Consider the following 17,250-nt stretch of genomic DNA (forward strand, 5'->3'; position numbering starts at 1 on the left):
GTGGAAACAGGAGACAGAAATAAAAACATGTATATCAGGTCTGTAGAAGTGTTTGTGAAGCACTCCATTACAAAAACCAGAGGGTTTAGGGATGACAAATGTGTATCCAAAGAATCTGTGATTGGATCGGGGATTAAGGGGCCGTCGTATCCCTGATGGGAGCCAGGCAGGAGACAGACAGACTGCCAGAGGAAGAAAGAGACGGAGGTGGAAAGGGAAGAGAGGTGGAAGGAGGACAGTAAACGAACGTCAGGTTGCCCAGGCAGGGAGACAGAGTGGCAGAGTGGGTGGGCTTTGACAGACACATCTCACACAGGCTGACAGCTCCGTCAATAGCCCCAGGATGGCCGCTGTGATTGACAGCTAGCAGGTGGCGCATGAATGGAGTTGTCAGGCGGGCTGTCAGTCAAAGTCACAACGCTGTGGCTACAAGGGCCCGGCTGAGCAGGCACACAGCTGCCCAAGGTGATCTTTGGGTGTACAGGCAGGCTACTGGCACGGGACGCAGAGGCAGCGCACATCATGCTAAAATTACCATACATGGCAGCAGCAGCTTACAATAGCTGTGTTGATTAGGCCTGCGCTCTACTAGCTAGTACATTAGGCTTATGCACACATGGGTGGTTCCACTTTAAAAAAAAAAAAAAAGAAGAAGAAGAAGAAGAAAAAAAAGAATAGAAAATAGTAAAACGCATTTGAATGGGCTATCAATGAATCTCTGCAGGTTTTTTTTTTCCATTTCTGTGGTTCCCCTTAATTGAGCATTGTTCCAGCACGAGGGCATGAAGCATAGGAGTTAATGGGTAATAATTATATGTGAGAGAGGCTTTCTCCCTGGAGTGGAATCCAGAACAAATGGAAGCTCCGATGTGCAACATTCTACTTCATTACATCTGCTGCGATTAAAGGCCGAACATCTGGCACCACATCCTGACAGATAGACAAGACTTGTGGACTGGAAGGGAAATCAAATGATATTTACGAAAAAAAATAAAAAATAAAGCAACACAGGGTATTTACTGGATGAAAGAGCAAGAGCTTTGGGCTGGAGCGATACACCCTTAGTGTCAGGCAAGTGTTGGACTGATAGATGCATATAAACACGAGCAAATCATGTGGACACTTTTGAAAAAAATCAACAGCACCAAGAACATTTGCTACACTTTCACATCACAATGGACTTTATTATTATAGGCAGCTTCTTTTGCTACAGATAAATACGTACTGTGGCTCTTCAAGTAAACACTGGAATGTACATCAAGGTTGGTCGTTAACATTTTTTTTATAACAATCTCAATCATCTTAACCCTTTCAAGGTGAGGCTAAAGCAGTTATCATGTCTCTCTGTATCTTCAGTTGCTATGGCAGCATCAAGTCCCACACACCGACGGCAGACTGATCTGGTCCCTCCCTGACTCACGACCATCTCCTGTGACTCCCAGAGACAATCTGGAGGGGGTCTGGGGCGTGTGCGAGCGTCGCAGGCGGCGGTCGGGATACAGGCTGTTGTCAAAGGGCTTGCGGTGAACACAGAGGACGTGGGTCTTCAGGTTTCCTTTCTGGGAGGCGCTGTAGGGGCAGTACCTGCACTGGAATGGCTTCCGAACTGGAAAAACAAGGAGAAGGAGCACAAAGAAAGAAAGACACATTAGTACAAAAAGATACATTTTATTGTTTAGCATTTCAACTTCTGAAGTAACTAACAACTTGCAGCGCCTTGCAAAAATATTCACACTTTGAACTATTGCGCATTTTGTTATGTTAACAATAAACTTAATTTATTCAAACTCTATGCAGTGAACCAACACAAATTTTCACATAATTGCTAAGTATAAGGAACATGGTTCTATACATTTTATGCAAATAAAAACACTGAAATGTTTGAGGTCCTTTAGTTTTAAACATGGTTATCCATTAAATGAAGCCATTCCAATGTAACACTGACTTTGTTTATTGCTCCTGTCCTAGTGAAAGGTGAAGTTCCTCCCCACTCTCAAATCTTTTGCAGCCTCTAAGAGTTTTCTTCTTACACATCCCTGAATTTAGCTCGGTGTCCATTTGCATAAACTCTTAATTGGTTTCACATTCCCTCTTGGGAAAAAGCGCCTCACAGCAAAATGCTGACGCCATGTTCAGGATTGTGGACAGTGTTAGTTTTCTGTCAATTTTGCCAAAAACGTCCATTTTGATTTCATCCCATCTTCCTTGAGCTACAGTGTGATCTGCATCTTTTCATGCATTCACAGCGGTTGTCCTGTTGAAATGATCAATCTGAGCCGTGGATCTCTGCAGCTATGTCTCTGCATTGCCAAAAATAATTTTAAACTTGTGGCAGCTACATTTTTAATAAGGTTGAATTTACTCTTCATATAAATTATAAATCTTCAGTTATAGTGTTCTTCTGGTTAAACATGTCAACAGAATTTGGAGTGACTGTATTTAAGCTATAACTGCTATGAAAGAGTCTAAAATTAATGCTGCATTACTCAGTTTTTAATCATCAGTTATGAAAAAGGCAACAAGCATTACATTTTGTAAAATGCAATTATCAAAATCACCCAGAAGTATATTAATCAAATATAAATCAAAGATATTGACCATTGCGCTAGTTGTTGGAACAAACTCCCACCATTTTGGTAGTTTGTCCAGATTGGTGACACAACAAAACCCAAATGCTTTTCTCCATATTTAGTTCTGGTTCTTTGGACGCAGAGTAGACTTGAACCAGAAGACTGGGTCCTCTGGAAAGTTGACATGACAACAGGACTATGATGTACTTTGGTGCTGGGCCATTCAGAAATTTATAAACTAACAAAAGTTATTTAATTGGATTTCTCTAGATTGGTTTCTTGAGATCTTGTTGGGTGAAATGCAGCTATGAAGTCCAACAGAACCGTCACTGCGGTTCTTCCACAGTCTGTATTTATATGGATATTCATGAACATTTTGATGAGGGTAGTTTCAGTACTGTGATGAGAATGGAAAGCATGGGGGGAAAAAGTTCAATAAAATCAATCCCTGAGGGAAAACATCACTCATTTGTAGGGTGTATGTAACCAACCACATAAAGTATCTTTATTTTTGAACAACGACAAATTGCTTTTACAAGAAACATATTGTTTTATGTGTGAACCTGTTAATCAGGTGGAAAAGGAAGTAGGGAAACATCTGTCAAGAAGATCCATGAACTGTCTTCCTTCTGAGGTGACAATAACATGTTGGCAGAACAAGCAACAGGGAAATGGTACCTTTTAGGTATATATAGTCAAAACCATTTAAATAAGTGTTATGAGTGGAGGACAAATTAAACTGACATTTTGTTAATCACTTGAAAATTAGCATATAATGACACTTTAAGACGTGGTGATAGGTTTTTATTTATGGGAGGGCTCGCGTGTTTTCGCTCACATTTCCTGCTCTGAGTAAAAATACACACATATCCATGCACACACACACAGATAAATAAACATGCACACAAGTGTTGAACTGAGGAATGACAGACGTCTGCAGCTGGGCAGAAATGCATGCCAAAACTTCCTGTCTATCCACCTCCTTAGTGCCTGCTACATAGTTTCGCAGCAAACAAAAGTGAAGCTACATGACGCAGCACACCATGTACCCTTAAGATACAAACAACAACGCATACTGTTAATAGCTTCCAGTATTGACTGTGGCCTCAGCAAAAATCTGTATGACACTGAAGCCTGAAGGTGCAGCTAAGATCAAAAACAAAAACGCAGCCGGCTGACTCATTTACCTTTCTACCTAGACAGCCAAGTGTCCTTGTTCACCGCAGTGCTATTTTTGAGATGTTACCTCACATAACGACTTTCTCTGTTCCCCTCTGTCTCACACTGCAGTGTGTGTTTTTTTTCTGTGATTCATGGTTACAGTAAACCATTATGTGCTGATGTCATTTGACTTCACTTCCCAAAAACTGAGGGCTGTCTCAGCCCTTTCACCCCCACCCTCGCCTCTTCCTCTCTATCATGCTCCTCATCGGAGGGGAGACAGCTGCACGCGGCTGAACACTCACTTTCACATCTACATAAAAAAGGTGTTTTTGGGGGGGGAAAGTGGGAAAACGCACAGAAGGTGCGAGCAATAAAAGGTAATGCCCCATCTGTCGGTGTATAATAACCTGATGGCCGTAAAGGACACACAAACACACACATTTCCACACAGTAGTCAAAGAGAGGATGATGTCTGACACGTCTGAATGTTATCAGGGTGGTATAGAGGAGTTTGTGTGGAAACTGTTTGGACAATAGCAGGAGAAAACTCAGGTAGAGAGCAATTTGCAGCCCACTCGACTCACGTCAAGCGCCACAAGCCTCTACTGTTGGAAATGAAAAAATAGGGGAAATATAAACACTTTTGATTCTGTGATTTGGGTCTGGCACGTCACTTTCATCTCACATTCTCAGATTTCACACATGTGGTGTAACTTAATAAACTGAGCAGTTTCCTCAGTCTTGTTAAATACTTTGTGATTGCATATAGACAGTGGGAACAAGTCCACAGCCTCTCATAAACCGAGTTTATAAGAAGCCAGAAGGCCTTATGTCCACATTAGTTGCTTGTTACCCTGCTTGCGTCCCCCTCTCTCCGTTTCTGTTACCTTACTTACCATCCCACCTTGTCTCCCTCCTCCTCCCGCACCCCCACCAGAAGGAGAGGGGAGGTCCGAGAGAGGGCAACCTCCAAATAAGTTCCATTAATCACAGGCCAGAGACTAATGTAACTAATATTTTACAATTAGGGGAGACAGCAGTGGGCTCAGAGCCATCCATCTCCTCACCACATGATCCGCTTTTCACAGTCGGCTCAAGCCCGAGCTTCATAGCAGCCGCTTATATTCAGATAAACACACACATAAGAGTTTATATATGTGCTGGTGAAGAAATGTACATTTAGAATGAAGAAGGGTTCAACCGAGTGGAGATTTGTGTTCATGTTTTCAGAAGTGGTACTGGTTTTAGTACCTAACGTGAAAAACTCACTACGAGGCTTTTTGATGTTTTTCTACCGTCGTAGATGTGAGGGCATCTGAGACTGAGATAATTATTGTAGCCTCTCAGCCTGACTTTTAGTTGAATTGATTAATCATCAATCAATGATTAATTGAGTCCTGTTTTATTTTTGTATCTTTTGTTCAATCTGTTCCTTACACTTTTTCCACATATATCTTCAATTGCCTTTTGATCTTTATGACTTAACATTATTTACTTTGAACTCTATGTTACTACCTTTTAATTTCACAATAAATAAAGGAAAATACATTTTATTATACTTATGGTTAAGAACATAAGTTCTTAGTAAGTGTTTTAATGAGTAAATCTGTCATGTGAAGAATCATGATGTTACCTATGTTCTAATTTTATGAAACAATTTTCTCCTGTTGATGATTAAATATTATATTGTTTTGAAAGTGTAGCATTGTCTGGCGTTTATTGCCATCTGTATGCTTTGATTTTAATTTCTGTGAAGTGCTTTATGTTGTATCTAACTATGAAAAGTTATTTTATTGATTGATTGATTGATTGATTGATTGATTGATTGATTGATTGATTGATTGATTGATTGATTGATTGGTTGATTGATTGATTGATTGGCAAAACTGAGTTACTGATAACTGACTTCTCTGCGTATCATCTGGCCTGTCCAGAATCGTTGTTCATTTTATCCTGAAGATTTTTTTGTCTGTTTTGTTTTCTACTTTTTACATTTTAGTGCACTATTAAAGTGTGTGTTGACATATTTTTGGTTGTTGTAAGTATCTTGCTGTTTTGAAAGCTAATACGTGCATAATCCTAACAACAGCCTGAGATAGTTAAAGTCCGGATGCCACATGGCTCTGTGGCAGAGCAGGTCCGTCATATGCAGCGGCCCCCAGCACAATTCCTGTTTCTTGACCATTTGCTGCATGTCTTCCCCTTTTTTCTCTGCTCTTCTTCCCACCCAGACAATGATAAATAAATAACACTACATAGTGCAACAATATAATTCAATTATTAAGGATAATAACTGTTATGAAGTCAATTTACCTATGCTCAAAATCTGCCAATTACCAGCCGATCAGTTCCCACTTTTACTCAATACCTAAAAATTGAACTGCTTATAAATACATTTTCTGATACATTTTATTTTAGACAAAAACAAATTAAGTTTAGGAACAAAGGCTTTGATGCATAATTGGCGATGACATTAAAATCACTTTTGTAATTATTTGGTCCATTTAATTGGCAAATTAAAAAACATGTCTACACAAGTAGACATGTTTTTCTCTCTAAGGTCTGTAAGGTGTTAGAGACCTTAGAGAGAAAATCAGAATTCACTTTACAATCCTCTAGTTTGACAATGGAGTTAAGGTAAAAGCCTAAATTAATATTAATGCAAGTTATAATTTCTGATGAAAGTTTATGAATAATTATTCATAAAACTCCCAACAAAAGTCCAGTGTGAGTTGCTAAATGCAACTTTTTGTGTTGTCATTTCAAATCTGCAATAAGGATTTATTTTATTATATAGCTCCAAAAGAGGCATTTATAAGACTGTATATATATATATATATATATATATATATATATATATATATATATATATATATATATATATATATATATATATATATATATATATATATATTAATTTCCAGAAAATGTCACATTACATCTTTCAATTGATTGTGGTTCTGATTCCCATTTCGACCAGTTGACTGTAATGAAATATGCCCCCTGACCAAACCAAAATCAATATCAATATCAGCTAGTAGATGTTATTCTTCGACTCACAATCATTTCCTTAAAGTTGATAACAGAAAAATGATTTATGCATGTTAATAATACAAGGCCAGAGGTTTATGTCTTTCTACTATACCTGAAAAAGTCAAAGCAAAAAAAAACTGAAAAATATAGAAGGGTAAATGTGAAAAGATTATAACAATGTTGGGCCAATTGGGCCAATTCTAACAGTAGTTAGAATTTGATACAACTATTGTTAATTTTCTGAAGGATCATTGATATTCTTATAGTAAAGGTTCCATGGAAAAAGATGTTTGCACCATCCAATCCGTGCCACATTTTGACATTTTTTCTACGGTTTTGCACAGTTTGTTATTCAACTGAATTTAGAAAATTCTCTGTCCAATCTTTAGTCAGAAGTTCACTCATTCACCTCCACTAACCTTTCCAAGGCCCAGTTTGTTTAAAAACATTATATTGCTTTGCAGTAAAATTTATATTTAAAAACTACTAGTGAACACATTGTGTTTTGACTCTGGGATTTCCATCAACAGTGTTTGGCAATATATCATGACTTGCTTTACGCAGATATGCACACGAGGTCTTACACATGTATTTGTTTGGAGCTGCGTGAATCTATGTGTCTGTGTGCTGTGTGAGGCGAGTGTGTTGCGTGTCACAGGCTGAGATAATGACCATGATGACAGTGGCGTGGCCGACGGGGGCCCGAGGAGCTGAATGGTGACGGATGACACAGGCCTGAGCTCTGATGGCACACAGACAGTGAGTGATGACTGCACATCCTTCCCATTGCTCCACCCTTCATTATCTCTATGGGGCGAAGCACGGCACAAAGGCAGGCTACGCTGCCCTCTCGCTGCCCTCAAACGACATCTGCTCGCAGAGACAGCCGTACTACCGCTCCTCTTTCACCTCGCTGTCGCTCCATCTATCTCCATCTATGGTGATCTTTCTCGCTCCTTTTCTCTTTCCTTTTCTCTCGCTCTCTGTCACCCTCTCCGCGGAGGGTACACAGAGGTCAGACAAAGAGATAATGACTCACCCCTTTCAACCTTTCAAATCAGAGCCTTTTCTTTCTCTCTGCCCTCCATGTTCCTTTATTCTTAATCCTTTCTTTATTGATCTTCTCATATTCCTTGTTCTCATGCATCTGAGAAGTCTGATCTGATGTCAAATGACGATGCGGATGATTTTGCTAATTAGTTAAAGGGAGAGGTTTATAGTGACGTTCTGTCAAAAGTGTAAAAGCAGTTAATGTCTTACATGCAGAAGATAGCTCTTTTGGAGTTTATATTTCATATAAATCCAGATTAGATGGACCTAAAAGCTGAAACTAACAGCTAGTCCAAGGGGGCCTAAAACCAAAGCTGGTTTTTACCCTCATAAAAAAAAAAATCAAAACTGGCTTTTACTGGTGAAGTTCCTTTCTAGGTCTCTAAGATGCTCTCTGAATTACATTCCCTTTCAGGTCTGAAGGAAAAGTCTTTTGTACACAGCTCAAAATGTGTTCTTGCTCCTTTGAGTCACTCTCATTCCTTTCTCTACCATTACAGGTAACAACAAGGTTTTAAAGCGTTAAACTCCAGGAAAAAAATCCAAACTACTCTGAGTGTTTAAATCTCTTTAAAAGAGATACCAGATGAACCTACTGAGTGATCTGAATTACTACCAGTTAGTTAAACACATTTCTCTTATTTGCAAGAAACAAAGGGGATAATTTTCATGTCATGAAACAAAAGGAACGTCACCCACTCTTGTTACAAAGGCAATGTCTTTTTTTTTTTAAAAAGTACAAATTATATGATGAGAGTCTAAAGCAGCATTTGCAGATTTTCTACGTTAGCAGATAGCCAGGCTGATTATCTAGATAATAATAATAATAACACATTTATTCAGATGTTTTATGAGTGCTGCAGCAAAGGCCATGGACAGAGAACTTCCACAGCATCAGCAGGATCTCATTATCAACAGGTATCAGTCAGGGGAAGGCTATTAAATAATTTACACAGCACTGGATAAAACAATGAAACACAGTGAAAATACTCACTGTTGAATGGATGAAGTATGGTCCAAAAATAATATTACCAATTGTCAGTGTTACTAATGTTACTACAGTGATTGTTCACACAGAAAATTGGTACAGAGAGAAGAGTGCAAAACATGTACCCATTTCTGATAGCCATTGTATACGGGGTGCCTGCTCTACAACTACATAATACATTATATTCCTAAAAATGTAAGAAAAAATTAAAGAAAAACTGATCAGAACAGTTACCAAGCGGCCTAAAGCAACATTTAAAAAGCTGCTGGAATTTCTGGCCAGTTCTGGATGCAATGAAGATGTGACGACAATTCGCCATAAAATATAAGTATGTGTATTTATTTATTTTTTACATCAAAAGTTTGATCAGAACAATATTATGCCAGTGAAACATGTTGGTAGTATCATCATGAGCTTGAAGGTTAAACGTTCAAAGTTTTATACTATTTTCAGAGAGCTGAAGATGAAGAGGATATATGAGGAAAACAAAGCATACATCCAAAACCAAAACGTTTTGGATTTTTTTTGCAAAGGGGAGACAAAAATGCAGTAAAGTGAAGATGGGTCATGCTCATAGACTAATACACAAGATCTGTAATAAAATCAACAGATATTAGTTTAATGGAAAAAGGTGTGGAAAAAATAGATTTAATCTAGCTTTCATTTTTCTACATATTAAAAACATGACTTTCTAAAACACTTAAAATAGCCAATATGGGCAGAAGAGAGTTATTTTAAAGATATGCTCCGGGCTAAATATGGTAAATGTTGCCATCTAGTGGCTCAGGCCGAGTAGTGCCACACTGACGGACCATTTAACACACTTGGGAGGGTTCGATGAGAATAATGAGCATGCAGACAGGTTCAACCAGAGGTCACCATCTGGCCAATTACCACTGCTGGCACATTGGAGCCGACCCGAACTGTCATCACAAACACATCACTCCATGTCCAAACTGCCCAGCAATATGTCACCATGCCACTCGACGTGCCATCCAGTATGGTGAGGATGGGGGCAACAGGAGACAGCCCCGTGACAAAGCCACCTGGTCATCACGGAAGACAGGACAGACTGCAGGGCCACCTGCTCAGTTTGGTTTTTGGAGGACATTCAGTGGAGTCCCAATGTCAGCTACCCATCTCACAGTCCACTGTGACTGACAGGTGTTTATTGTATCTTTGACATTCACTTCCTCGGGGACGAGGCAAAAACGATCAATGTGCAGCAAACAGAAGGCAGGGAACGCCTAAAATAGCTCGCATTGATCCGATTACTGAGAAATATAGGCAACAGTTGCAGAATATGCTGAATGAAAAAAATGTGGCTTAATGACTAGCAGACATCTTAAAGTGAACTGAAGCACACTTTGAATGGCACAAACCAAGAATTCCTCTGCCTTTTGGTGTCCTGTGTAATATTTTAATCCAATTAGCATCATAAACAATAAAACAGAGAAAGAAACATAAACAGTGCAGCAGCTATAAGACTGGAGGTGGAGGGGAGGGGCATTTCTCTGCATATTAGAATAACCATCTGTACAATCAAATAGAAAACTACATCTTGCTGTTAGAATCATAAAGAAAGGGAACAGATGTTAATCCCTAATGGAGTTGACAGGCACTTTCCTGTCTTTCACATGAACATATTGAGTTTCTGAATAAGAGGGGGATCAGAGGGAAGGTGTATCATGTTGCACTCATAATACATGCATATCAAAGACCCCAGCTGTTGGATTCCCTCTCCTGAGAGACAGCATTATTAAATCTGCACTCAGCAAGCATATCACACCAGCACAAGAGCTTAAGCCTCTCCATCAGTGGGCTCCATCGGCTTGGCGATTTGTAACCTATCACACAAGGAGATTATATCATCCTTTAAAGTGTACAGCTAATCAGTGCCACACACCTGTGTCTTATTTAGCCTTTATTTGAGATGGGAGTTAAGATCTGGGAAGAGAAGAATGGAAAAAAAAAAAACTCGAGTGCTATAAGTATAAAGGAAGTGTGTTGTTCATAATTGGCATGATTCACACACACTCACACTCGCTCTTCACACTCCCGCTGTCGGGGGATGAAGGCTGAGATCCTGCCAAAAACTCTTTTTGGAGTCGTGTAGCACAATACATGTGGCTGGCGATGTCACGTGCAGATGCAGGCCCTGAAGTTTGAGCCCCAGTTAACTCGAGCAGTCTGCTGTGAAGCATTTATCAGTAGGTAACAGGATGATGACCAGCTAGGCTTTGTCCACTAGATGGCATTGCATACCTTTGAATCTTGAGAGAGCGGTCTGAAATTGGCACCAGTGACAGATGCTTTTATTGTGCAGTGCATTGCAAAAGCATTCATTCAAATTTGAACTTTGCACTTTCTTTGCATTTTGTTATGCTAGATCCACAAACTGCAGTACACTATTTAGGGTTTTTATGTGATAGATCACTATGAAGTACTGCATAATTGTGAATGGAAAAGATGATTTTTTTTATAGATAAAATGTATAAACCTTTTAATATGGCACCCTTAAAATAAATCCAGTGTAATAAACCAGCTTCAGAAGTCACCTTGCAAACGGAATCCACACATGTGTAATCTAAACTCAGATTAACCAAATAATACACCAGATAGATCAGAAATAAAGTTGTGGCAATTTAATGTAAATTTAGGTCAAAAGTAAAGGTTATCAACTTTGGACAGCTCACAAAGCAATGTTCTAATCCATCGTCCAAAATGCAAAATGTACGGCACAACTGAAAACATAACAAACCATGGCGGTCCACCTAACCTGACTAAGCTTAAAAGGCCCTTGGTAACTTATGGTAATAATGAAAGAGCTTCAAACATCCACAGCATGTAAAAGAAGTTGTTGACGCGCCAAGTAATAGTTGTGCACTCTACCAATCTGTTCTTTATAGAAAAATGGTGAGAGAAAAAAAACATTAAGTCTCATTTAAAGTTTGTAGTTTGTAGGAGACAGAGCAAACATGTGCAGGAATGTGTTCTTGTCCAATAAGACCCAGTTTGATCTTTCCAGCCTATATGCAAAGTGTTATATGTGGGGGCAGGGGTGCTGCCAGGAATCTTGGGGCCCATGACAAAAAATTAAATTGGGGCCCCCCCACGCAGCTGCTGTTACAATTTTTTGAGTCTATCTGACCCATCAAAATTATATGTAGTTGCATTTTAGTTGCATTGTAGTTGCAGTATATAACTTTTTTTTGTTCAAGCTGTCACCATGTCGTGTCAGTATGTTACGAGACAAATAATCTGTGAAAATAATCAATCTCCTCCACCTCCTCCTTGAACTACTATTACTGGCTGAAGTAATGCAACGTTCCGACCAAAACAACCAATCAGAACCAGTAGGAGGGTCTTAGTGCTGTCAATCAACCTCATTCACTCATAAATGTGCTAATGGTGGAAAAACAACATATCATTACAGAAAAAATGTTTTTCTGCTGTCATTGGTAGCTTTGCTAACCAATGATACAACAGACTGTGTTAGCTGCAGCATAGGAATGAGCAGCACCACCTGAGATTGTGATTGACAGCACTAAAACTCTCCTGTCTCTGATAGCTGTTTCTGGAGAGATCTGGGAGAAGGCAGAAGAAATAGATTTTTCTCTATACTATATTGTCACAACATAATGACAGTTTTAACAAATATGTAAAAAAAATAAAATTAAAAAAGATTATTAAAGTGACATTCTGCAGCTTTAATTTCACTTAGGATAGGCTGGTCAGGAGCGACGTGGGTTAGAGCTGCTGCTGACTGACTCATCTATTCAGTGTGGTAAAAGATAAAGGTACAAGTTAAATATACAAATATGTTGGTAATTTCTTTCCTTAATTCATTAAATGCTAGTGAAATAGAGGCAAACAGTAGCCTGTTGCTAAGCTAACAATGCTGAATGGTTGATAATCTCACACAGTCTACCCCCCTCTCGGAGAAAAACTGGGTTACAAATTGACATTTTTATCTTTTTCTCTCTCTGTCTCTATTTTTTGAAAACCTAACTATTATTTTTCTTGCCATTTCATGCAGATCCAGGGGGGTGTCCAGGGCAAATGTGTGCTTTTTGGTCTGGGAGGAGTAACATTTATTTTTTACTGCTGAAAACAATTTTAGAAAACAAAATATAATTAATTTTGTAATTGACAAGGCCCCATTTTTTATTTTAGTTCCATGAACAAAAAGAAAATGTTAAAAATGGACACGTTTATCCTCACCTCCAGTTTCTTTCTCCACATTCTCTCCGCCGTTCACACTGGCTTTGTGTGCACTCACAGGTGGGCTGCTCAGGTTCCCCTGGGACCTGAGGAAGGAGAGCAGTGCCCCCTGGTGCAGGAGTGAGTCTGCCCGTCCTGGAGTCAAGCTCTCAAAAGAGGAGGTGGGAGTATCAGCCACAGCTCTTCCCCACTGACCAAGCTTGGTTTGATTCTTTCCACCTTGACCCTCAAAATCAGCAGCGGCCTGTCCCAGCTCCTTTGACTCAGGGGCATCGTTTTTCAGCATCTTCCACTTTGCAGAATCTTCGTTTTTATCTTCCCTCTCAAATGTCTCAAATGCAACCTCAACGTCGTGACCTATGGAGCCTGAAGATTGTGAGTTCATGTCTTCTTTTGTTCCCTGCACCAAAAGGTCACACTGATATGCTGGTTTCATACTGAGTTCAGCTGCTGCATTTGGGTAACTTTGTAGCCGGCGGCTAATTGTGGACGAGAGCCCATTACTAAAAAGGCCAGAGAGCTGCACCAGTGCAGCAGAAGACAAGGCTGGTTGAGATGGGACAGACTCTGGCCTGACAGACAAATCCAATGGCTCATACTGGGACTTTCTGGTTTTACCTGACACGGAGGCTTCCACATCTTTATCATTGGGGTTGGACTGCTTTGTGGCAAGTATGGCTTCCTCGGTGTGGCACTCCAGACCAAGGTACTGCCCTGCAGCTGGACTCCAGTCTTCTCTGGATCTTGGTCCGTGCTTGGTGTTGGGACTGGAGCTGCTGCTGCTACTGGGCTGCAAAGGAGAAGAAAGATCTCTGCTGTTCTGCCAGTGGGGGAAGTGGTAGCGGTCCAGATGGAAACTGAGAGAGGCTGCCTGTGCACTTGTATAGTCACTGGAGATTGGACACCTGTAGACATTCTCACCTAATGAAAAGAATAACAAGAGAAACATGTTATAATCCAAATCAGATTAAGAATCTATGGTCATAAGAGGCATTCTGAACATTTTTGCTTTATATACACTGAGACCAGTTGTCTAAACATGAAAAATGTTGCAATCTCACACCAGGCTGAGTTGAATGATTTAAGTGCTGCCCTGCAGTAAATCAAGCTTGTAATCAGCTTTCAGCTCCAGTGATCCATCATCTTACAGTATGGACGCCACCACCATGTGCAATAAATACACCCAAAGATGTTAACACTAAACAAGATTCTTCCAGAAATAATAAACAGTGAAATTGTTAAGCAACTAGAACTAGGCAGATGTTGCAGACACAAGCCGCTCTCCATCAAAGCTCGTAAAGTGGGTTTCCGAGTCAAAAATAACGTCGACATGTGAGCGGCCCTGATTAACCACGCCATCTACTGTAACTGAGTTTATTTTTGCTTCATACTTGAAAAATGGCATGTTGGAAACATAATTCAAAAAGTACAAAGTGTGTTATTGTGGAAAATGACAAAGGGTAGTTTTTCTCCTTTTTAGCTTGTGAATAATAGCCATCTGGATACAAGATTTGATCTTGCACGGCATAACTTTTAATTAAATGTAATCCAACCGTCTTCCTCCCTCTGTTTACCTACACTTTTATCCTTACAGCCGTCAGAGAAATACCCTGCAGGGTTAAACACACACCATGTGACCATTTTGAGTTAGTGATTGTCTCAGACCTCTGCCTCGCACTGTCTTTAAACAGCCCAGCTGTTTCGCTGCCATTCCAATTACAGTAAAAGTCATCCGGCGCCATTAAGCCACAAATATTGGCAGTTTATTGCCCAACACTCTCCTGGCATTTGAAGGTCAGGTCATACATTATACTGTGTCTTTTAGGGATGCGTCTGGGATGGGGAGATAAACCCACCACCATTAATTTAATTCTATGCATATTGATGCCTTATTGTTCTTCTTTAATGGACTAATACCTAAGTTACTGCAGTGATTCATCCCCGCCTCAGAAATATCCATTTCATACACCTTAGGATCTGACCCTAAGGTAATTCTCTGAGGTAAATCCAAATCTAATGATCTGTAGTAGCAGCTCTATTTTGTTTCCCACTTTAGTGGGCAAAACCATAATTTTGAACTGAATGGTAGAGCAAGGAGGGCTGTTTTCTCGACTATTACAATTTACAAAACCGTAAAATAACACCCACGTATTAATTATATTGAGCTCTACTTAATGAGATTGAAAAGTCACAGCTGAAATTGAAAAATCATGCCCTTGAAGTAAAGTCAGTTCTCCCCTTTTACCCCCGTATATGATCGTGTGTGTGCGGTGTGCAGTAAAATACGTGTGATTTAATGTCTGTGTACATTAAAAGTGCGAGGGCGTGTGAGAGCGGGAAAGAGACCCTAAACAGTGCCACACCCTTTTTCTCCAGTAACAAACAAACACACACACACAGAGAGAGAGAAAGACAGAAATCCAAACATCTTAATGGAACTCTTTTAGACACACCATATATCTCAATTATTCTGTGGCTTAAATTACGATGACATTACAGGCACGCTGCAAATGCAGAAAACACACATATCTGACCTCATCTTCTAGTGAGGACCTTCCTAAACCCATTTGCCAGCCTTCACGAGAGCCGTAAAACCAACACAAAGCATGAAGACTCCCTCTGCCTCCTGTTTTTTTTCCCCCTCCTCTCTCTTCCTTTGGATGGGTGCCATCTTTGTGATTGCCTGGTTCATGCTAACTTAATCAGTTTAAGATTTACTTACAGTGCTGAGGCTCACATTATGTGAGGGGAGTAATTTTAGAGCTTAGATTTATCAACCAAAACTCCAATTACTGCATCATTACAAACCCAAGCCTCTCTCACCTAACACAGAGCATCTAATGAAGTGATGCGTATGAGTTATCCGTTTCTTGCTGGATGTGTTCACAGCAGAGGAGGGGCAGAAAAAGGTAAATAAAAAATAAATATATAAATGCTTCAAGTGAGCCATGTCTGTCGGAAAATAAAAAGTGTGCAGCTGGGCTTGGACAAGTGATTCATTTCATATGGAAATGGGCTTTAAGATTTACAGCCATATATCCCCGTCAATGCAATCTCATTCTCACATATTATTTGCTTACATGGGCATTTGGCAGTTATATTGTAGATATCAAATTCTGTATACAGCAATGCTTTGGCTCTCCCTCTCCCTACAGTGATGTGAGCAATATTTATCCCCTTATACAATTCTTGTGTGTTTTTTTTTTTTTTTTTTGTCTGTTATGCTACACTAAAATGTTTCGTGTCATCAAATGTATTTTAATTTCAGACAAAGATAACATACCTTTCTTGAGTTCTTCAATAGAAAAAAGCTATTCAAAGAGACTTGGCCATGTGTGAAAAAGTAATTGCCCCTAAACCTAATAACTGGTTGCACCACCATCGGCAGTAAAGACTACCATCAAGCATTTGTGATAACTGGCATTGAGTCTTCTCCATAGCAGTGGAGGAATTTAGCGCCACTCTTGCTTGCAGCTTCTGTTATGTTGGAAGGTTTCAAGCATCAACAGGCTGTTTAAAGACATGTCACACAACCCTAATGCAATCTAAGTCCAGTGCGTTCAGAGGTGGACCTGCTAGTGTAGTTTGTGTTATTGTTCTGCAGGGTAACTCAACTGTGCTTGAGCTTGAGGTCCTGAATCGATTTTCTGAAATGATTTGTCGGTTTTATCCAAGTTGTACTGGGTTGCAAGCTTCCCAAAAAGTTCATTTTGTGTCTCATCTGTCCAAATAAAATAGTCTTACCAATCATTTAGATTCTTTTTCCCTGTTGGATGCCATTTTTACTCTGTTTCACTTGTTGAACCTTGAATGTTGACCTTAATTGAGGAAAGTAGTCTTCAATGTTTTCTGTTTATTCAGAAGGAAGTTTTTCTCATGGTTCAGTGTCTCAATCAGAAATGGCTTTGTAATCCTTCCTAGACTATATCAATGATTTTGTTTCTAATAAGGCGAGGATGGTTGGACAGTTTTTTTGTTTTTTCTTTTCCATTAACAAATAAAATTTGAAAACTGCCTATTGCATTTATTGAGGTCATCTTTGGTTGATTTAAAAATGTCTTTGATGATCTAAGCTATCTAACTGTGACAAACAAAAAAAAAAACAACAACAACAAAAAAACAGAAACAGAAAAAAATGTACATGGGAGCAAATACTTTTCCACAGTACTTCATATCATAATCAAGCACCTGAAATGCAAAACACAGATACATGTTTGCTGG

The 17,250-nt window shown here is 39.5% G+C and overlaps 1 protein-coding gene across 1 annotated transcript in view; it reads right to left on the reverse strand.

Annotated features, from left to right (window-relative positions):
• Positions 1 to 1,175: 1,175 nt before the first annotated feature.
• Positions 1,176 to 17,250, reverse strand: part of LOC129364562 (zinc finger protein 536-like) — a 34,544-nt gene continuing 18,469 nt past the window's right edge. The window contains exons 3-4 of the mRNA XM_055037263.1: positions 13,030 to 13,950; positions 1,176 to 1,606 (exon numbers count right to left, since the gene is read on the reverse strand). Of these exons, the coding sequence (XP_054893238.1) occupies positions 1,371 to 1,606; positions 13,030 to 13,950 (1,157 nt within the window). The 3' untranslated portion in view covers positions 1,176 to 1,370. The remainder of the gene's footprint in view (positions 1,607 to 13,029; positions 13,951 to 17,250) is intronic.

The sequence above is a fragment of the Poeciliopsis prolifica genome, unplaced genomic scaffold (genome assembly GCF_027474105.1).
Source record: "Poeciliopsis prolifica strain line A6 unplaced genomic scaffold, Auburn_PproV2 SCAFFOLD001, whole genome shotgun sequence".
NCBI classification, from domain to species: Eukaryota; Metazoa; Chordata; class Actinopteri; order Cyprinodontiformes; family Poeciliidae; genus Poeciliopsis; species Poeciliopsis prolifica.